We start from the raw sequence: 23,662 nt of genomic DNA, 5'->3' as shown, positions 1-23,662 counted from the left end.
CAGGAGGCTCACAACATCCCCAGGGCTCCTGTTCCTTCAGATGGAATGGACATGACTTACAGAGAGTCATTGTATGTGACAAGAGGTTGAATTTTGGCTACGCTTGAGCTCAGTGTGTGTGGAAGACTCACAGGCCATAAGATCTCCCTTGCCTTTTCTTGAACACTTTTTCTTCCCTTTACATACATGAATTCTGAAGAGTACTTCAGAGAAGAATACCTAAGAATTCTTCCCTCCATATTCAGTGAGTGGAAGCAATTTAGAATAAAGACTTTAGTCATCAAAATGTTAACTTCAAGGGCTGTGCAAGGAACAAAGCCCAGCACAAGAAAAAGCAATAGTAGGAAACTAGTGGGGAGAGAGGGATTTTAAACTTACATTTAGGTTTTTGAGGCCTGTGTTTCAAGGTGTGTTATGAGAGTCTGCAGTCCGACAGTGGTGTTGACTGCCTTTATATAAAAGGGGAAGGTTCTTGTCCTTTATTATGTATGAGGATTATATATAAAAGACTGTGCCACATTATTCACACACAGCTTTAATAATTGTTCTTTACAGACAGATTGAAGGACTTTAGTTATCAAGAGCTACACATGAAAGCATATTACTGAGGTGCATTTTTCATTTTCATCTGGATAAATTAATCAAGTATACCTAAATTCAGGAACTAAGAATAACATGTTGTCATTTACAATACTGGGTTTTACCTTATGTCTCCTTTTCCCACAAGGGAAAAGAGAGAAGTGAAAAACAACAGTGAAGCCACTTCTGAGGAATGCACTAAGAGACACAAAGAGAATTGTGCTTCTTTGTAAGTGCTATTGAACACTGAAAAAAAATGCATGAAAATGTAACTAGAAAATCTGAAAGTCTTCCGACACTGCCTTCACTTTGGTATTCATTTAAAAGGTAACTGTGCCACAATAATCCATGTTGTTGTTGACACATTATGAGGTCCTACTGCTCTCACCAGAACTTATTGTTGTTTTTGTCTCTTGTTTTTGCTGGGCATGCTTTGTGTAGGGTTGCAGCCACTACTCTTGGATGAGTCTTTCCTCCCCATTCAGAAATTACACTTGTTGGTCACAATTTTGTTTATCATCTGAGGACTCATGATCCGTATTTCTGACAATGTCATAATCTTTTGGGGAATATGAGCTATCACATGCAGTGAGTGATAGCTTTGATCAGGCTATCAGATTAAGCCTATTTGGTGTGAATACACAGGCTTTTAATACAGTAAATCTTAAATCCAGTGTTGCTAGACATGTACATCTCAGACATGGCATGCTTTATGCTCTGTAGCATGCACTTATTTCAGCAACCCTGCAGACAGCTCTCGGTCTTTGGAACTGGCTCCACTGACAGTAATAAAGATGATTACCAGTGATCACAGCCATAGAAATAGCTGAGTTAGTGCTTGCTGAAGTGACAGTAGCCTGTTCCTTGTGTACACTCAGTGCTCTGCATCACAGTCATCTTGGTTTAGTGTCTGCATTCTGTACATTAAATGGATAAGGTGTGATTTCTATTATTTGATACCTTCTTCTCATTCTCAGCTGCATAGGAAACTAAAGGGCCATTAGGAGCAAAGAGACAGAAAATAAAGTGAAATGTATTGAACTTATGTTTTCTTGTTGATTCCTCTGCATTGACAGTGGGCTGTGGTGCTGCATTCCATGCAAATACTGGGATCCAAAGAGTGAGGCTGCTGTGTGACCAATAAGACACTATATTAACATCACTGCGCTCCTCTACTGTGTCCCTGTGAGAAGCAGGGAGGAGGGAGAGGTGCACAGGTCTCATGGGTCAAAAGGGAAAAATGCAGAGAAAATATGAGTGTGTGAAATGCACTTGGACCCAGTGAGACACTTGGATAGTTTCCACAGTGAGACACTTAGATAGTTTCCACAGATGTTCTTTTCCATCCAGCAGGTCCAGTAGCTGCCCATCCACTCTTTCACCTCTTCAAGGGCATCTAGCTCACTCCACCTCACTTCAGTTTTTGGCCATTCCTGCAGTGTAGATGGGAAATGCTGGTGAAGGTAAGGAGCAGCCCAAGTCGTACAAGGATTGAGCTGGAAATTGGCTGCATGCTTCACAGCTGATAAGCTGCACATTTCAATCTCACCTTTCAGCTGAGGGTTGTGAAATCTGTGCTGTTTGGCAGCAAAGCTGTTCGTCCAGTGCAGATGAGGATGCTGACTGCAGGAAGGCCCCACTGGGGCCATACTTGCAGGCCCTAAGCAGTAGATCAGCTGCCACCTTCTTTCTGTTGAAGGAATTCTTCTGATTTCCACTGTATGATCACGGTGAAATACTGCCTTGCCTGCCAGAGTGATACTTCCCTCCTGTTTATTTTCTCACAGGAGACTTGGAGAAACCATGAAATTAGAGCCCCTCAGTATGTACTGTAAGGACTATTCCACTTGGGTTTGGCTTTCTCACAGTGTTTTGCTGAGAGGATTATCAGCACTGATGATCAAATGGTAGTTACATACACAATATGGGGGGTTTCATCCTGTCCTGATTTGTCAGGCTGAGAAGAAATCACTGGCAAAGACCCACGTCCTTCAGATTTTGCAGCCCAGTGACTGAAGTCTGCAGGTATTTGTTTGAATTGACAGTAAAAGTCAACCAGTAAGTCAAATTTCTGAAGTAACTCATTATGTTAACTGACTGCAACTGCCATCTCTTGCTTTTGCTAACATCCAGGACCTAAGGGCCAGTTTCTTTGATGGCACTGATGTATTCCTTCTCATTTCCATATGTTTGCTGTATTACTGAAGTTGCCTTAGCAAATCCCAGCATGCTTGTTACTGTGCAATGGTTTCCAGCTGGCAGAAGACATAGCAGGAAGAAAAAGAAAATGCCAGCAGGGGAAGAGAGGCAGCTCACCACCAGTCAAATAGCAGGCCTGGCCAAAGCCAGCCCAGGGTGGTCATATTCCCATATCTCCTTGTAGATCTACTTGTGTCTGGGAAGAGCTTTTTGGCTCTGTTTGTCCTTAAAGGAGGGAAATCGGCTGTTGTAAGACATGGTACTGGGGAGTGTGGTAGCAGGGGTAGAGCACACAGTCAAAGTGAGCAGCTTGGAAGTTTGCTGAGGTAAAGCCTTCCTCAGGCTGCCTAAGTTGCAAGTCAGCAGACAGGGTTGTATATTTCTTCTCAGACTCTCCATATGCCTTCACACTCTTGCTCTTCTTACTCTGTCAATCCTGGACAATGACATTCAGCATCCAGCAAGTTCAGCTCTGTAGTCCATTGGCTGAGCAAGGGCCCCATCTCCAGGTGGAGATATCTGCAATGCACTGAGGAAATAACATCAGTGAGGAGGACCCATCCTGGCTGCAGAGCCTCAGTCAGGGTTATTTGGTACCAAAGCAGTCGGCAGCTTAACTGTAATTATCAAAATAGAGCTGCTGCAGACAAAAGAGAAAAGAAGATTGGGCTATAATCAGAAGTGTCTAGAAAGCACAAGGTTTTTCTACTGGAAAATTTCATGAGCAAATTTCCATAGTTAATGGCATCAAATGAGAATGCTTTGCAAATGCATATTATAGCAAGGCTCAGTAAATGTGAGAACAGCAGATGGCTTATATACATCTGAGGAGTTTTTTAATATTTAACAAATAAGTGAAGATTGGAGAGGAGTGTCAGTCACACATCTTGTTGCATGTCTAATCAGGCAGCTGAGATGTCCCAAATTTTAATTGTCTCAGATTTTTAGTACTCCAAACTAATTTCAGATCGTGTAAATGAAGCTCTTTAATTTTTCTTGGCTGGTTTGAAGTATTGGTATCTGGATTATAATTTATTGGTAAGTTCTATAGGACACAGAGAACAAGACAACTACCAAAAATCCTGATACTCATTAAAGTATGAGATCATGTTTCTTTTTAATTACTTTTCATGTAATTAATCATCCATCTGTTTGGATTATATTCTTCAGTACTACAGTCATGAGTTTAAAAACATGCAATGAATTCATGGCAAGCTTAGCAGGAAGCTGCGTTAGAAGAATAAAAATGATGTTTGGTGCTGATTTAAAAGCTGCTGCACTGTCCATAAGAAAAATGACCATTTATCCCTTCATTTACCATCTGGGGTCATCCATCTTTCAACTAAGTGCTGAATATAACCATAAAGTTCTATTATTTTATTTTACTTCATTTCATTTATTATTATTATTATTATGTCTCACAGTAATGGCACTGTATAAAAACGCTCTCACTTTTCAACCTGGGGGCAACTGGTACCAGGAGAGGTCTACTTTGTGACACCCTTAGCAGAAAGAACGTTCATTAGGAACACAAAGGCTCTGTTAGCAAAGTCACTGCAGGGATGAGTACTCCAGAGCAGTGCCCAAGAGGTTTACTGTGACCACCACCATCCTTTTTCAGCCAAACAAACATAGGGCAGCAGTAGGAAAACTTGGCTGCTCCTAGGAGGGAAATCCATGCATGAGAGGATGGGGAGGCTACCATGCCTGAAAACCTGGCTGTTCACCTCTTCGTAAATAAGAAAAAGGAAAGACAGCAAATTGAAAAAGCAGGAGGGGGCTAAAAGCTTCAGAGGAATCACTATTAAGCACTGCTACACTGTCAAAGTCCAAGCAGCAAAAAAAAATCCCATCTGTTTGAACAACAAAATATTTGTGAATATAAATCTTTTAGTTGTGCTGTATAGGGGTTAGATTTCTCTCCCATGGAAAACTAAGGAAGACAGAACATTATCTGGAACTTCATGACCTTTCTGAATATCACATTATACCCTTTACATCATTCATAATGAATGACGTAAATATAAGGCATGTTTTGTGCATCCATTTGCAGTCACTGGTATGGCATTGTTGAAAAGAGACTGTTGGGCTTTCTCTGCATATTGGAAGGTGAAACTCTCCTAAGCTGTTTTAGTGTGTTGTAACAGATCAGGTATGGTTTGTGAAACATGTCAAACTCAATCAACCACATCATTTGTGTTTCCCACCTAGGTAATCCTGTGGTCAGACTGATACAGACAAACAAACGGCAGAATAAAGCATTGCCGGATTTAATCACAAGTCAGTCCAGGATTTTGATCATACAGCTGAGGTACACTAAACACCTGGCAAGGCAAGGAGGGGTCCCTCATATAACCATCACCATCTGCACTGAGCCTTTGCAGGAACTATTGCTAAAAGGTTGGTTTTTGAACCAGCCTAGGCTGCCTTCAGTGAATCATTTGGGGACTCCCAGTAAGCCCTGCTGTTCAAACAGGTGTCATTTAGTTGATTTACTATTTTCCACTCCTATGTGATAAAATTCAGCTTTTTTCTTTTTCCAAGTTAAATCAGTGTATAAATATATATTTTCATTTGCACCATAATTATTCCCCACTTGCTGCCCTAAGGTGCAGCTGAAAGCCACAGTACATCCACAGTGCAAGTTTCACTTCTTTTTCAGCTAGAACAATTGGAAATCAGTCTAGATTAATTCATTCCACTTGTCTCCGAACTCCTGAATATGGAAAATTATGAAGAAACTGCTGATTCTGAGTGCGTTTCTTAGGGAAGCTTTGAAAACACAATGAAAAGAGAGCAAGAGCATCGATAGATAAGACTGAAATTGCATGAGTACGAATGAGTATAAATTCCTTATTTGAAAACAAAACAGACAATGAGGTTCTTCAGGTTACTCCTTTTTCCCATGGGAGTACAAGATATTGTAGTTAGATTTATTTGTGAGGCTGCAGGTGGTTCCAAATTAATAAAGGTGTGAATGCAGTGAAGCCTCGAGGTATAGAAAGGACCAATTCCATCCAAGGCAAAAAAACATGAGTCTGCCCAACTGCTTGGAGTACATTGTCCACTGTGAAAAGAAAGACCTGTGTATCCTTGTAGACAACAGGTTGGCCATAAGCAAGCAGTGTGTCCTTGTGTCCAAGAAATCAATGGTATCCTAGGGTGTATTAAAAAGAGTGGCCAGGAGGTAGAGGGAGATGTTCTTCCCCCTCTACTCTGCCCCACTGAGGCCACATGTGGAGTACTGTGTCCAGTTTTGGGCTGCCCAGTTCAAGGAAGACAGGAAGATTCCAGAGAGAGACAGAGAGGGCTACGAAGATGATGGGGTACCTGGAGCATCTTTCTTGTGAGAAAAGGCTGAGAGAGTTGGGACTGGTCAACCTGGAAAGACTAAGGGGGAATGTCATCAATGCTTAGAAATATCTAAAGGGTAGGAGTCAAGTGGATGAGGTCCGGCTCTTTTCAGTGTTGCCCAATGGCAGGACAAGGGACAATGAGCACAGACTGGAACACAGAACTTACAGTTCTGTGATTCTGCCAGGGACTCTGGAAAATCTCAGAAATTGTCTATAAACTATTAACTGCACTTTGTGCCTTTTCTGTAATATTTCTGTTCTAAATAAGTCTCAGTGTCTTTTGGAAAAGTAGATCCTTAGGGGTTATCTCAGTGCCAAAACTGCTTAGTAAATCCCTGGGAAGCACAGATATGGAAAGTCGAAATTTCACAGTCAGAAGTTAAACTCTAGGGTTAAGGTGATTACAAGCTGTTTATTGTCGTACCCCCAAAAAGCCATAGGGAGAAACTAATTTCCTAATGTGTTCCTAGCTAGAAAATTATTATTTTAGGCTTTCTCTCACTGTCAGTGTCTTCAGGAAAATTATAAGAAATTATACATAATCACAAAAAGCTCCTGTTGTTCTTGGAAGGCACATATTCATAGGTTAATAGTACTCAGTCCAGTTACTTTGATGATGTAAAGCTACAGTTCCTTTTTTTACTTGTTTCAGTCTTGTGTTTTGTTAGCTTTTCTCATTTACAGAAAGCTCACTTGCAAGGGACGTTCGTTTCACTGTTTTTCTGAGCAACACAAAGAAGGACTATGCACTCTTTAGCTTAAGTTCAGAACAAATGCCTTGTTCAAAAGAGCTCTTTCAAGTAGTGACAGATATTTCTCTTCATATGGTCTGCACTTCTTGGGTGAAATGTTCTTTAAATTTTTGGTTATACAAGAACTTACAGGGAAAACTGGCTCTTAAAACATACTGTCTCTATTATGAAGCTGTTGTAAACATTATGAGGAAGTGATGAAACCTAGAATAGTATCCTGATCAACAGATGGCCCTGGGTAGGATATTCTTCACTATTTGTCCTATAAATAAGAACTGTTGTGTGAAAAAGACCTGCCCTGGGGAAAGACATAAGGCTAACAAGGGAAGGTAATCAATCACTGAGCAGTATCTGTCAATCTGTCTTCATGTAAGCACTCAAACCAAAATAATCTGAACACACATTTAGAAACCTTATTGGGATTTGAAAGATAGCCAAGTCACATTGCTTCTCTGATAGCACCACCAGTAGATACATGTAAGTAAACTCCATAGAAGGAAAAAAACAAACAAACAAAAAAAGAAACCCAAAAACAAAACAAAAAGGTGAATTTAAAGAAATTACCTAACTGCTATTACGAAAGAAACTGTGAGAACTTCTTGTGTATATCCTCTCACCTCAAACACAAACATTCCCAAGTATGCAATTGCATGTCATTTCAGTTGTATAATTACACACTGTTTCTCTTTCCCCAGGATTCACTTCATAAAATGGTAATGTAGGGATAACAAACAACTAGGAACCCATTCGTGTCCATTTTACTTGCTTTTTCAAAATGTTCCCATACTTATCTCACTGTTTAAAGAAAAAAAAAAATAACATCTGCAGCAGGCTACTAATTTTTTAATGAAAAACTGCACAGGACCACAGTATTTCTCAATATCTTTTTGCTGAGTGGCATCTGTGGCAACGAATGAAGCTGCACTAAGGATGAATTGTCCCCTTCTACTCAGCTCTATTCCCTCTCTACTTGGCTCTCATGAGGCATCACCTGGCGTACTGAGTCCAGGCCTTGGGCCCCCAGCACAAGGACGTGGAGCTCTGAGAATGGATCCAGAGGAGGGCTGCTAAGGTGATCCAGCACCTCTCCTGTGAGGGAAAGTTGAGGGAACTGGGCTTGTTTAGCTTGGAGAAAACTCAGGGGAGACATCATTGTGGCCTTCCAGTACTTGGAGGGAGCATATAAACAGGAGGGGGAACAGCTGTTTACAGGTGGATAGGTGAACAGTGATAGGACAAGGGGGAATGGTTTTAAACTAAGACAGGTGAGGTTTAGGTTAGATATTAGAAGGAAGTTTTTCACATAGAGGGTGGTGGCACACTGCAATAGGTTGCCCAAGGAGGCTGTGGATGTCCCATCCCTGGAGGCATTCAAGGCCAGGCTGGATGTGGCTCTGGGCAGCCTGGTCTGGTGGTTGGTGACTGCACATAGCAGGGGGGTTGAAACTGGATGATCATTGTGATCCTTTTCAACCCAGGTCAATCTATAATTCTATGAATTGAAAAGTTAAAAATTAGCCCAAAAACAAGCTAGACAGCATTAAAGTAGGAAGAGGGTCACAAACAGCTCCTCTGAGCTTTGAATTAATGGTCTTGCTGGGGAATTTTGCACCACCAGCCAGCTCAGAAAGGATGGCTTGTAGATTTTGTTTATATTGGTTGCATTTTTATTTGGTGCATTTGTTCTCCCAGAAAACAACTTGTTTGTTAGGATCTTACTCTTTTGATCCATATTGAAATTATCTGTTCTGGATGTTTCTTCCCTGTAATATTTTCCTTCCTGAAGGAATCCAAACTGGTCTCTGGCCTCCAAGGCAAATGCTTTCTGAGCTCAGGTTCTCAGAGTTTTCCGTTTAAACTCTTATGGTTTGCATGAGTTCATTTCTTATTCATAGCAAAGAGAAAACCAAGACAGATTCAGAAGCTACAGTGGAGGAAATAAATACCACCTGAAAATAAGGACCTCATTCCAGTCATGTCCAGATAATGCTCAAATATTTTCAATATTTACTGGAATTATTACTTAATCCCAGCTCAGTTCCTCTTCTCCTGCTCTGCTAATCTGGCCAGTCATGCCTGCCTTATTCTGTCTACTCCAGTCTTCCCTCACATGCTCAATATCCTAGTGCATATGTAGATACCACATTAAGTATCCTATTTAACATAACTCGGCTTTCCATACACCATCATGCCTGATTAAGAAATGGCAAATGAACTACTGGTTTACGTGGGCCATCTCGTGGTAGAAGTGGAATACTACACTGAAAACAATTTCAAACTTAGAAAGACATTTCAATATAATTTGTAAGACACGTGGTTACTTTGCTGACCACTGGTTTTCCCCTACACTGCAGTAAGCAAGAAGATTAAGTTCACAAGCCATACACTGAATAAGCTGAGAATATGGACACAGATTCCTTTTCTTCTCTCCCCAGCATTAATCTTGAAAAGTACCAGTTAGTTTCTGAAAAATGAAATGATGTTGTAAATCACTGAGAGCAGGAAAAAAAGGCCTACTGAAAGGTCTTAAGGAGATCTTTAAGCCTTCTGTTGGGTGGGCAGCAGAAAATTCTGGATCCCTACACCTCTTTTTTTGACTGGAAAATGTATTTTAAGGAATAAACAGAAACCCTCATTTCACTGAATTTCAGATAGCAGCTACTCTGTTTATATCTCTGGAGTTTCAGGGCTGTGAGAACACACTCCAGCTCCATAACCACCTCTCACCTTCACAGTGGTTGAGCTGTCCATGCAACACCAGCTCTGACATCGTGCTTATGGAATGAACCTGCTGCAGAAAGTCTGTACAAGAATGATCATTAGCAGCCTTGGAGAAAGTTTCTGAGTCATGGCTCAGCAGATGAGTTTAAGTGTCTCTGAGCTCAGGCTTTGGGCCCTGTTGGAGCTGTGCTGTAGGTATGTCTGTGCATTGCCATAGAACTCACTTGTCTTGATGCTGACTTGCTGATGTAACTTGCTGGCTTGAACTTGAACATGACCAGTCACTACAGACCTGTCTAGCAGCCGCCAGATTGAGGCTGACCCTGGCTGTTGTTACCCGGCTACTTTTGCTTTTCTTACTCACTTCCCCCTAAAGGAAGTCACCAGCCTGCCAGCTTTTCTGTCATAGCTGGTGGGGCAGCCCTTTACCTTTCTTTATTCTTAGGCAATGATCTACAACAGAAACACTCAGCTTGGATCACATGAATAACTGCCTTACCTACTTCCAGTGAAAACTAAACTTCAATGTTATTCCATCACTTGCATTTTACACTTAAAAACCATAGATCACCCAACTGTTTCAGCATTCCCTCATTTGGCTCCAGTGTGATTATCACCTAGTCAACAGTAAGCAAAAGAGTAAATTCTTAGACTGAAAATTAGCCATCACAACTAGAAGCTTTGTGAATGTATATAGGTATTATATAGCATATGTGCAGCAGTTTTACAGAAATGAAGTGACTTCAGAAAGTCAGTAGATACAGAGGTAAATGTTCTCATCCTACTCTAGTTATAGTGCCAAGTGGAAGAAGGAAACAGAGATTGATGGCTGCATACTTTCTAGGACTAACTTATCACAGCTTCCTCACATTCACCATTACAACAGAGAAATGGTTCCCAAAACCATGCCAAGTGGACACAGGTTAGAGCAGCCTCCCACTTGTGACTATCACAGAATGTTCAGTAATGGAAAATCATAAAGATTTGTTGCTTTGATAATAAACACAGGAGAGAAAAAAAGTCAGTTAACATTAATGCCTTATCCTTGGTATGTACAGGAGAACACAAATGCACACGTACTTGAATAAACTTTATTTAGACTATCATAGTAAAAAGAACCACTGATAGCACCAAGAAGGACTTTACAAGATAAAGGATGTAAAAGGAAGACATACAAGTTCATGATAAATACACCACTCTCTTACCATATTACACACAACATTCCTTGAAGTTGCACACTTAAGGACTAATTACTCCTACAGCAGTTAGCAGATATTTCATTTGCCAAGCTGGTCCCTGTTTTAAGGCTAAATCCTGCCCTTCTTACTCAGGCAAATCCTTAAGAGTTATTCTAAAGAACTCAGTCTGAATAAGAAACAGATGGCTAGACTCTGTTTGTAAGTATCTCATCTCAGCTGCCACATCTATATGCAACAGTAGAGCAAGAGTGTCCTTTTACACTGGATCTACTCAGGAACCAACAAATATAGTTAATATAATAAAGTTATTCACGTGAAAAAGTTCAATTCAGTGAATTTGGCAAATGCAGAAATAATCTGCACAGTAACACATCTAAGCTTGTGATTACAAAGCAGTGTTCATACTGTAGTCACAGTTAGAGTTTCTTTATATTATTTTAATTAATGTTTTTCACATTCTCTATATTACGCAGCTGTTTCATCAAAAAGAACAAGCTAGAGAGTCCTTTAATTAAAAACCCTGAGAAACGTACCAGCTTTATTCAGATACGGTTGCTCTGAACATAATGCCTCCTATTTTATTACATGGCTCCACATCAGAGGCAGATGGTAGTGGTACAGCAGTAGAGGTTATTGGTCCCACCAATATTCCCATTATTTTATTGCTGTGTGACACATGGCAGCAGAGGGGCAGTCTGACAAAATGGAATCCAACATGAAAGTGTGAAGCAAAGGGGTGGAATTGAATTCCTGAGGAAACATTCTGCCCTTTGTATCTACCTATCGTCATATCCATATAAGTAAATAGGAGGCATTGCTTCTGGCCTGTTGTATTGGAGAGTTTAAGGTACTACAAAACAGAGCTGAGGTATGAACCTGTTTTTTTTTTTTTTCATAAACTCCCCACTGTTGTTAACGTGGTTTGGAAACTGTGCGGTAAAGTAAAATTATAGTTGATTGTCTCATCTTAGTTTTTGTACACAATATAAAATTTTCACTAATAGAACCAAATGCAAAATTATGTCAACATTGAAGTTGTTTCTAAGTTTCTAAGATTCATTTTTTTTAAATTCCAGCTGTATTAACTATCCAACAAAACACAAGTAGACTACTGTCTCTACTGAATGGAAAACTACCTTTAATTACAATGAGAATTCTACTCAGTAACTATAGAAGAAGTTAGGATGTGTATAAAGCAGAAGTTAGGTTTACATTCTTTTAAAGACCTGTTTCTTTGTGTGTATCTCCTATCTGTCCGCTGATTCCAGTTACTCTCAAACAGGCTCTTCAAATACATATAAATGGAATTTAAAAAGAACGGAAAGTGGAAACAACATAACTATGCTCTTCACACTTACTTATTTTACCTGATATTTGCAATGCCTATTTTAAAATGCATCTTCACACTTACACAGCCCTCAAAAGGTATCTTCTTTCTGAACAGCAGTGAATGTACAACACAAAGTTTCAGGAACCAGGTATAACACACCCCGTCAGTGCCTCTTCGCTATCACGTTTACTTATGATTTTGAACAATGTTTTCAAATAACAAAATAATCCCTTTCAAGAACTTGGTTACATAGACAAATTTACAAGCCCAAGATCCAATGTCTCATTTGTTAAATCACATGAAGAGGGTAGGATTTTACTATACAATATACCCAAAGCTCTAGTGCTATCACAGCACACAGCATTTTACAGAGACAACCTCCATATTTTGAAATGAGAATGCAGTGCTTTTCCTCATACTAAACCTGAAAATGTCCAAATTCATAGGGAAAAAAAATCAAAAAACTTTTCCCAGAAGAAAAAGGTATTTTTCTTCAGCAATAAATAATAACCCAAGACAGCCATTATGATCTAGAATGTAAAATTTTAGATTAGTGGTCCTACAGTACAGAAGAAACACAGGATAAGTTATTGTAAAATAAGATAATTATTCTGTCTTTCTGTCACGTGCACTGCATTAAATCAGTTTAATTATGCAATGCAGGCAAATAATTCTATTTATCAATATCAATGCCACACCTCTTACAGGATACTCAATCAAAAAAATAGACTTGCTGGAATGAAGAAAACGTTCCTGTATAAACTGGAGTATAATTATAAATCAGCTCTTTTGTTTCTTCACCTTCACTGGGGAAACGGTGCAGGCTCTTCCGGGCTGTAAAACATTTCAGAAGTACAGATCATTTCACTGCTATCAGCCTCGACAGTATCTTTGTTAGCAAAGTTATTCTGTGTTGCATAACAGCAAACAAAATTACAGCAATTTATATAAGAATCATTAAGGTACAGATTGAGAAAGTTGTTTAGAGCCGTATTTCCTTAATGAGGAGGAAGAAATGCAACTTTTAATTTAAAATCCAGGCTATAGAAGAAGAATATTCATAATATTAGAAGAAATGCATCAGAGCATCATCCTACTGAGAGATGCAGTGCAAACACTGCCTTTGTTTGTAAGGAGAATAAAAACTGAATCCTGCTCTAGTTTGTCATGTTGGCAACTCTACACATGTTAAAATTACAGAGGGATATGAAAATGATATGAAATGAATGGCTTAATTATACACTTACATATGTTTTCTTAATTTTTGTCAGTTGAAGAGAGTTTACATTTTTTGTCGTACATGCATAGATTCATATGCACTGTATCTCAACAGAAAGGAGAGTTACGAGAAGAGCTGCCACATCTACTTGGATAATAGCCAGAGTAACTACCTCTGCTTAGAAAATATATAATGTCCAACTATTGCACTGCAAAATCAATAATATGGATGTATCTTATATCTTCCCTTTTTAACCCGTAAGAATCTTATTAAAATAGATACAATACAGGAAGCTTATGGACACTGACAAGGAATTTCATGTGATTTTTCTACCTTTGTGGAAAACAGTGTAGGACAACAGTATGCAAGGAAATGGCCTTAAACTTCTAAGTGTTTAACTTCTAAGGGGGCATCCACAGCCTCACTGGGCGACCTGCTCCGAAAGTCAAGGAGTAAAATGTAGAGTCCAAACACAGTACAAATACTGATTATGTATTTTATATTCTCAGTCAATTGAGACATCTCAATGAATAGCCTGTAACCAGTATTTCAGCAAAATGGCGTAGGAAAAATTGATAAATGTATAATCAAGTTTAATCACTTTAAGTACTCCCATACTTCTTGAGTACTTAACTACAGTGAACAGACTACAGAGGTAACTCAGTTTAGAAGTTTAGACTGAAGCGTCTAGAATTATGAATGGATCATTTTTTTCTACATTAAAGTCTTTGTGCAAGGGAAGATATGACATTACTGAGATCATTCAAAATGAAAGAACATCACTGCACAGGCGAGACTTTTGACCCAGATTGCTGGAAAGATCTGGCCTACCTTTGCTAGAATGGCCAGCCTTTTGACGTCACTTTTACAAAGCCATTCTACTTCTAGTATCCCTCACTTTTTATAAGCCCATAAACGTTGCAAAGTAAGCTTTTCCAGAAACAGTAAGAAGTAGTTGACTCGCATTTACAAACCATAAACTTACCTTCATTAACAAAGAAGTCAGCTATGTAATATGCAGCTCTTACAGCTGATGAGGAATGTGGAATGCCTGTTGAGTTCTTCCATTCAAAAGGATTTTTTTCTGGATGCCACTGGACACCATAAATTGGATATTTGTATGCTGCAACAAACACATTTTCCATCAAAGCAGATAAGCAAGATCTATACATTAAGAGTGATGTGTTTAGTCTTACTGCAAAACAAAGTCAAAAGACAAGCTACAAAAAAACCTCACTCATCAACAGCTTCACAAAAGCTTAAAGAGCAGGCTGAAACAGACCAAGCATCAGGATCTCCTTGAAGACTCAGTCAAAACAGAGGCAGCTCCCATTTGGTCTGTGCCCAGAAGAAGCCAGTCTTTAAGTCTTGCATAAAAAACAAAGCCAAAGCAGGTGATTGATAACTGCTTTGTGATAAACTGCTTGCAAGCACAGGACATGTTATCATTAGCCTGATTAGGTCTTCTGATCAAACTGCTATTCTCCTGCTCTTCTGGAGGACTGCCAGCACGTCATACAGAAGAATCCCATAGGTTGACAGCTGGGCCTTATTGTAGAGCTGCTAGTTATGCACTAATCAAAATAAAGCCAATATGTGGTTTTTTTTGAGATGAGCAAGGAGCAAGCCTGGTAAAAGACATATGTAACATCGGGTAGGGAATGCAAAAGGATTTTGGAGAAGAACAATTACCAGTGTTGTTGGTGTCAAAGCAATGAGAGATATTGCTGTTATTTCAATATTATGAATTGTTCTCCGTGTACTCAAATGGGTAATAAAGCATCACAGGAAGGCGAGCATAAACAGACCATCAGCAATCAAGATGCAACAGAGGTACAGTAGGGGTTAGGCTATTACAGGATGAGTGCTATACACTTAGTACCAAAGTATTGGAAAATTCCAGTGCTAAAGTATCATAGCACATCACAAAGGGGAATAGTGAGTGAAAGAAGTAAGTAGTTAAGCTCAAAAATGTGTACTCAAAAGAAAAACTTTCTCTGCTAACAGTACATCTATCACAGCCAGAGCATAGACAGAGCCAGGTATAATAACAACCCTGTTATTATAGCAGTAACCTGCACTACAAATCAGTATAAATTCTAGCACACCTCTGAAACCACAGAATAAGTACTTTGATACAGTCATATAAATTCATTTTCCTACCTTCCATGGTAGATATAAATTCCAATTCATCATCAGTGTTAGTGGTCAAAATATTATAGAAATTATACAGCTTTTCATTCTTTGTGAAATTCTGCAGTAAGGAGGAAAGAAAATAAAGATGTGTTATCTGCTCCTTTATTTCTAGTTTAGACAGAGATAACGCATTTATGTTTGTGAGGTGAAATGATCAATTACCTCCATGGAAATGCTCCACACATGAAAGTTTGATGTCAACGGCTCATTAGCAAAGGCATGAAACAAATCAGTGGGAAGATTCTTGAATAATCTACTGTGTTTTGCAGCTGTCATAAAGAAAAAGGGAAAAAAAAAAACAAAAAAAACCCTGAGATTGCCCATTACTCAAGCTGCTAACAGGCTGAATAGGAAACACATTTAATAAAACACCACTTTAAAACAAATTTTCAGGATTCTGTGGTAAAACTTTACAACCTAAGAATGTACTGCAAGGAAACAAAATCAGTGAGATAAATACAGAACTGCAGACTTTAAAAAAGTTTGGACAACATAATAAGAAAGTACTTAATAATCAGAAACCCCCCAAACATTCAGCCTTGTGTACTTCTCCCAAACAAAACCACAATACCTCTCAGCAAAACTTAGTCATGAAACGTAGTGGGATTTCTCACCTGATGTAAAGTTCAAAGGGAGTGAAAAACCATTTGTCTTGGTATTAACAAGTAAAATTTCACCACTTGTGAGATATGTCAGCAACTCGTGTCCAAGACATGTTCCCCATACTGGGAAATAATCTCCTTTATCATTAGCCTTCAAAGTAAACAAACAACAAAATAAAGTACTGAAGTTTTACAGAAAGAAAAACCAACAGAACTTCCTGCTCTTTTCACTTTTCCTTCTGTAGGTAAGAAATAAAACTACTACAGCAGTACAGACTCTACCAAACAGCTATAACAGTTCAGCAATTGAAATAAACATGTCAAATGCCTTCATTTTAGTTTAAAAACTTAAAAAATAAAATAAAAAATAAAACAAACAAACAAACAAAAAAAACCAAAACAAAAAAACAAGGAATATCTGGATGGAAAGTATCTATTAAAAAAACCCTTAACATTCAGCCTATTACATCTCTGCTAGTGTACTGTTGATTATGGTAGCTCACCTTATAATTATAAAACTGCTAATATTTCATAGTGCTAATCAGGTCTTAAAAGAGGAATATTAAAATACACAATCATCAGTGATGGGGGAGCCTTGTAGTCACTGTAAGTACACGTATCAACCAATAAGTCTGCCTCTCTGGTCTTAAACTTATGACATACATAATTTGTTGTGAAATGGCAATAGAACTTCATAATAATCCTGCAAACGCTAACAGGAAACCACAAGAAACCACCACCCCAAGCTGCACTTTACACCATGAGCAGTCTTGTAGAGAGAAATGAGATTACTAGTTTTATAAAATTCTAAGACTCAGGTTGAAGGTGACTCATGAGTCATCACTATGAATAAGGACAAGAGACAGATGATAGAATAGCAACATTAACATCACAGGGACCAAGCAGTAGGAAACTGGTGCATTAAGCTGCAGCTGACTGGTTCTATGGATGCCTGGGCTTTCTGTGTCTGTAGACAAGAGCAGAGAGGAATTCCTCACTGCCAATCAACACCTCCTAATCTGGTAAAAGTTTAAGCCCTACTAATTCAGTATAAAGTTCAATTAATCTCCATTACTTTCAACAACACGCTTACAAGACAGTAAAGTTTTACTTCAAAATGTGTTTATTATCTAGGAAAAAAAAAAAGAAGAATCTCTTGTGCTCAGAGAGAATTAAATTTTCTTTTAAACTTCCTGATGTTCCTTGAAAGAAACAGCTTTCCTGAAAATTCAACCTTTTCCTAAAAAAAGCTAATGATTAGCAATAAAAAATAACTAACTCCACCTTTCACAAGCTTTTTGTCATGTTATAAGTTAAATCAGTGTTAACTTCAAAAATCTGCTTTATTTACAGCTACCAAGCCACTGGAAATGAAGTAACACACTGAAGTAGACATTTCACATGTACCTTCAAAGATGTGTTTTAATCTACTTACATATAGGAATAAAGGTGCTTCAGTGACAGTAGAATATACATTAGGAGAAGCTTTAATGTTATACAATTGGAGATTGGATTGTTTGAGAGCGGCTCTAGAATTCCTTCCAAGTCTAAGCCTTATTTATAAGACTCTCACTATTACGTTTAGGTGGATTTTTATTCAGCATTTAATGTCAGTGGATACTTTGTACTTTTGGATACCTTTATTGTTACTTTGTTGCAGGTTCAAAACAGCAATGAAGCCCCTGGTTACACTGAATAAAGAACTGGAATTCAAGACAACGATACCACATATAACATGAGGGGGCGTCAGGTGTCTGAATCTTAAGCTTTGAAATGAGTTTTTGAAGCAGAAGCTAGCAATGAGATGCTTTTTGTCAGGCTTATGGTTAACATGCTGGAAGCCAGTGGGAAACTGAGAATATGAGCCTCCTCGTCATTTTGATCTTTGAACAGTGACAGCAAGAACAGACTGTTCCTTAGTAATTACCTCTAATGCCTTGCGGTAAAATATCTTAGCAACCCTGGAGTATTCTGAAGTCCTAAGATCCACACCACCTCCTGGAAAAAGTACTCTGAAAGGCAACATCCAAGAATATGATTAGCAACAGTGAATTATGTGATCAAATTCAAATCTGGACAGTGTAAAGAGAAGAGTCAGAAAGTGGCTTTAAGGGTCTCGATTAGGACGTCTACATTTCTGAAATCTAGAGTTGGATATCTAAGGTTTCCCATAAACAGGAGGATCTAGCCAGAAATAGAAATTGCTTGCAATTTCAGACCCTCCCTCACACCAAGCTGTCTCTTCCTATGACTTTAAAATCCTATTCTCAACTCATTCTGTTTCATCTAAGTACAGAAAAAATTATGAAGAAAGGCTAAGGGAATTGGGCTTGTTTAGCTTGCAGAAGAGAAGGCTCCAGGGAGAGCTCATTGCAGCCTTCCTGTACTTGAAGGGAGCATATAAACAGGAGGGGAACAGCTGTTTATGAGGGCAGATAGTGATAGGACAAGGGGGAGTGGTCTTAAACTAAGAGAAGGGAGGTTTAGGTTACAGATTAGGAGGAAGTTTTTCACACAGAGGGTGGTGACACACTGGAACAGGTTGCCCAGAGAGGCTGTGGGTGCCCCATCCCTGGAGGCATCCAAGGCCAGGCTGGATGTGGCTCTGGGCAGCCTGGCCTGATGGCTGGCGACCCTGAACATTGGGGGGGGGGGGGGGGGGAAGTGGAAACCAGATGATCATTGTGGTCCTTTTCAACCCAGGCCATTCTATGATTCTATGAAACTGGTTACCCCTTCTTATGGAAGATAATACAGATCAAAAAGTTCCCATTTAAAGGTGAAAAGGTATACTTGGCTGTAACCTTTGATAGCAGAAGATCTAATTTAGCTAAATAAGACAGCGTAATCTCAGAGAATATTAAAAAAAAATTAAAAAAAATAAAAAAATTTTAAAAAAAAGGTGTGCAATCTTTTTCCTCCATAAAAATAAATTAAACAAACAAACAAACCCAACAAACCCTGTACCTCTGTGTGGCTTCCCAACTACTAAAATCACAAAAGCAAAAGACTTCATACAGTCTAACAGGTCTCATTGGTGCAAATGATGACTTGTGTGATCAAGTACTTCTAAAAGTAAGTAAATGAAGTCTCTCCCAGCTAAAACTGGAATGCTATCCACAAAACTGAAATAACCAAGTGATTTCTAACCCATTGTAGTGGGAACTCAACTGGATTTACAAGAGCTACCTCCATCAGCCACTGAGTTTTCACAAAAACATGAGGATTTCCTCAACATTTCTGTGCTATGGAAAGGGTAATTTGTAACTTGTTCTAGCTACTTATTAGTATCTCAGTGATACATTCCGTATAACAGCAAACATCTACAAAGTCAGTGAGTATGCGCTTGAACTCCTCAAGTTTCCTTCAAGGTAAGCAGTGCACAGGATCCTACAAAAGCCATCAAACATTTGGTGGAAAAGTGGAGCAGTATTCAATACATAAATCAATTTATTCTCTAATTTAAAAAATGAATACAGCCGAAAATATTCTCAAAACAGGACAAATTATAGATTTCTACAGGAATTTGTTTAGACAAATACGGTCATCCTCATATGGAGGAGGTGGGAAATGAATTTCACCTGTTCCTTCTGTTCAAACCACCATAAACTGGCCAACATTAATCAGAAAAAACAACTGACATTTCTGCTAGTGCAAGGCGGAAGTAAATCATTAAGCAACAATGATAATGGCTTGTTATTCTGATAGGTAGGTCGAAATGCAGCTACCTGTATTCTACAATCTCACTGATTAGTGCTGATGCACCATGAATTTCAAAGGCTGTCTCAGGAGTACTAAGCTACGCTCATAAAATTCTACCTCTGCTATAGTCACTTTCACAGTCTTAAGATGAAAGCATTTAATAATAAAGAATTTCCAACTACAAAGAACCTCAAGCTAAGGTCTTACAACATGAAACATCAATTTGTTTCCTTCTTATACTAAGTTCCCACAGTATAGAGTCCTTCCTCCCATAGATCCCATGTGTTACTTATACACAACTGCAGAATGGAAGCCACGAACTGACAGTGGAATGTAATGAGAGGAAATATAGATCATTCTTACCCACCTACATAGCACAGACCCAACTATCAACCTCAGCAAAGACAGAAGGATGAGAGAACAAGATCTACTCGCCTAATCCTCCGTTAAGCATTGACAAAGACTGGGGGGTAGAAAGGACATTCCACTGTTCACAGTCCTTCTGGTATGAAAAGAGAGGGTGGCAGTCATGAAGAAGTGATGAAATTACTCATTTTGTCTCCAGTACAAAGAGACACGGGGAACACAACTGCCTTACACTTCCTTTTTCTAGAACGCTCTGAAGACCCATATCTTAATGTGTAGGGAATGCTGTGGGGCATGAGATGACACAGCTCTCTCCAGATAACCACTGGTCTAAACGTTCAAGTTTTAGTCGTGGTGATTAATATTGTTATTTACATAAAATGTATGGAAATATTAATGGTCTAAGATGTTAATCTCATGACTCCAAGTAGACCAATAAAATGTTATGGAATCACACACACAAAAAAAAAACAAACACTGAAGTGTAGCACCAATTGATGTAGTTCTTCTAAAATGTGATCTTAGCCTAAGACAAACATAAAAGGTTTTGATTTTCCTTAGATCACAATTAAAAACAGTGTTAAGCTTGATCACATATGGAAAATGTGGAAAGGAGACATGGGACCATTACCAAGGTCAGCGGAAACAACAATATGTTTGCCCTACAGAGACCTAAGCCTCAGAATCATGGCAAGCAAGATGGACCATTCAAGAAAGAACCCAAAGAAAAAAGGGTAGAAGAGAATGGAAACCAGAATCCTTGATGATGGAGGAACTATGGAGAGTACTGAAAGAGAATAGAAGAAAAGAGAAGATAGGGTTGGAGCAGAGAAGGCTGAGTGATGACACACCCAGCAAGAGGTATTACATTTCAAAATCAAGGTGATCACTCAAAGGAGAATAAGAAAAAAAGGAAGTGACCTACTTCACTTGTAAAGAATAAACCAATTGTTAACCTCTGACACTCCACTTCTGACTACCTGCACTGGAGAATGCTAACATGAATCCTGACAGTGTTGCAAATAATCCAACATGCTCCAAATGGAAGAAAATGGAGCAGATCTACATGGGATGAAACAGTGCTCTGTCTTAGAACAGATTTATATGTCCACAGTATTTGGCACAAGCTCTCAAGAGAGCAGATAGACAACATACTTGAGAAAACAGCAGATCACAAATTAAGAATTATCAGTATTTTAAAAGAAAAACAATGCTCAAAACTTACCCATTAATAGAGTGGAATATTTTATCATACTCTTCATCTGAACGATTTAATCTGAAATACCAAGAAAACAGTTACGAAACACATTCTATATAAGTATTTAACCACAAATATATAAACAGGAACCTGTTAGATACGGTTCAGGATTAGATGCTCTGAGACCCCTGGCAACCGATCATTAAATTTAACATTTACATAAATGGTGTGGCTATTATTTCCTGCAAACTGGCAACTCCGGTTTCTGATTGATCCCAAGATGTGCAGAACTGCAAACAGTTGGTCACACCCATTCTTCAGAAAAGACTGACAGGTGGAAAGATCAGTAAACAACAGGAAAACAGTACGATGGCTCTACACTCACGCAAAATGAGTAAGCTGGGTATGTTTGGTGTCCAGCTTTGCAGTATCCAACTATGCTTAGAAAACTGGAAGCATCCATTCAAGGTGTGATCAGCAAAACTTCTGGTCACAACCATTCTGAAAGCTTCACCAACTACATGAGGAACACTAGCTTAAAATTCAGGAGCTTTACCATTGCCCTTACTGGTCTGTGTGGGTACATCCAATTATGGTTTTTCTGATCTCTATTAATGTCATTTGTATGATTCACACTTTAACATCTAACAACAGTGCATTTACTACTCTAGAGCCAGACGCTGGCTATGAAACACATTCAGTTCTACTTACTCTATTACTTTTCACTCAGGAACTAAAATATTACACTGCAGGGTTACTAGCAACCCGCACTTTGAGCAAAACTGGACTTTGATTTCTTCAAGGACAGCCTTCCTCCATTACTTCAGTTCTAGGATGACAGAATGTGACGATAGTATCTCTCCAGATGTTTGTGTTTGTTTGGCAATACACATTAGACTGGCACTCAGAAAATCAGCACGAGTGCTGCCTGTGCCTCCAATAACCTTATGTTAACCGTTACTCATTTCTAGGGACATAAAACTCACCTTATGGGCACAATGCGGGCACCAGCAGACTCCAAGAACTTCACATATGAAGCCGCAATATAGGAACTCCCGTATTTGTGGAAGGCATCAAAGTGACATTCCTGTGACAGTATCCCTGACAGGTCCAAGAGAGAAAATCAGCACGATAAAAAACGTTGCACGCAGCTGTTTGGTGCAGAAAGAATAATTAGGCTTTGCTGAAGCACACACAGCTCTGCAGGCAGGTTTCAGCCACAAACACTTCACCTGTTGGAGCTTACACAGTCCAAACCACCATTTCGCGACTTCCACACCGCAGAAGCCCGCACGGTTTCGGTTTTAGTAGCTATGTGCGGCAGATCAACACGCAGATACCACACGGCCGCCCCCCACCCCCTGCCTCTTCTTACCGACGATGGGCCTCTCGTTGGGCTCCGGCTCGCGGCCGCGCTGGGCGAGGGAGGCGGCGGTGGAACAGCGTAGCAGGAGCAGGACGACGGCGGCGGCCGGGAGCGGAGCGAGCCCCGCTACGTGCCCCATGGCTCCTCCACAGCAGCCGCTCCGAGCTGACAGTTCCGCGACTGGCTACGGGGCACGCTGGGTAATGGAGTCCCGCCGGTCTCCCCGCCGGCTGTTGGGCACTGGGCACACCGGGCCCTTTGGTCGCCGTTCTCCTCACACTGAGCTGGAGGAGGTGGCCATGCATCCGCCAAGGGCCTGGCAGGGCAGGGCAGGGAGCATCTGCCCACCCCCCTGCGGCTTCCCAGAGGCCTTGGCGCTGAGGGCTGAGTTGTCAACTGTTTCTCGCTGCCGCTGTGGCTTAAGAAGATAAGCTGTGTATGTTGACAGCCCGGAAGGCTGCATCGCTAGAGGGTGCCCAGCAGAGAGAGGATTGTTCCTTCTGTTCTGCCCGTGTGAAGTTTTGTGTCCAGACCAGAGCAGTGCGCTCTGACAGCCCGGAAAGCAAATGGGATCCTGGGCTCCATCAGGAGGGGGGTGGTCAGCAGGGATAGGGAGGTGATTGTCCCTCTCTACTCTGCTCTTGTGAGGCCCCATCTGGAGTACTGTGTCCAGGTGTGGAGCCCTCAGTACAAAAAAGACATGGAGATTTTGGGAAGGGTCCAGAGGAGGGCCACGAAGATGATCAGGGGGCTGGAGCACCTCCCCTATGAGGACAGGCTGAGGAAGTTGGGTTTGTTCAGCCTAGAGAAGGTTGTGGGGTGACCTCATTGCAGCCTTTCAATACCTGAAGGGAACTTACTCCCAGGAGGGGAGTAA

General features: G+C 39.9%; 1 protein-coding gene across 1 annotated transcript; it reads right to left on the bottom strand.

Annotated features, from left to right (window-relative positions):
• Window positions 1–10,684: 10,684 nt before the first annotated feature.
• On the bottom strand, window positions 10,685–22,947 carry GGH (gamma-glutamyl hydrolase). The gene is made up of 9 exons (XM_015855745.3): window positions 22,795–22,947; window positions 22,406–22,520; window positions 21,447–21,497; window positions 18,081–18,165; window positions 16,166–16,304; window positions 15,714–15,820; window positions 15,519–15,609; window positions 14,341–14,478; window positions 10,685–12,970 (listed from the first exon to the last, which is right to left on the bottom strand). The coding sequence occupies exons 1-9, from the start codon at window positions 22,922–22,924 to the stop codon at window positions 12,849–12,851; spliced, it is 978 nt and encodes a 325-aa protein (XP_015711231.2). The 5' UTR covers window positions 22,925–22,947; the 3' UTR covers window positions 10,685–12,848.
• Window positions 22,948–23,662: the final 715 nt, after the last annotated feature.

The sequence above is a fragment of the Coturnix japonica genome, chromosome 2 (assembly GCF_054131305.1).
Source record: "Coturnix japonica strain WE chromosome 2, WE-NBRP24, whole genome shotgun sequence".
NCBI classification, from domain to species: Eukaryota; Metazoa; Chordata; class Aves; order Galliformes; family Phasianidae; genus Coturnix; species Coturnix japonica.
This window is presented reverse-complemented; position numbering and strand designations above follow the sequence as displayed.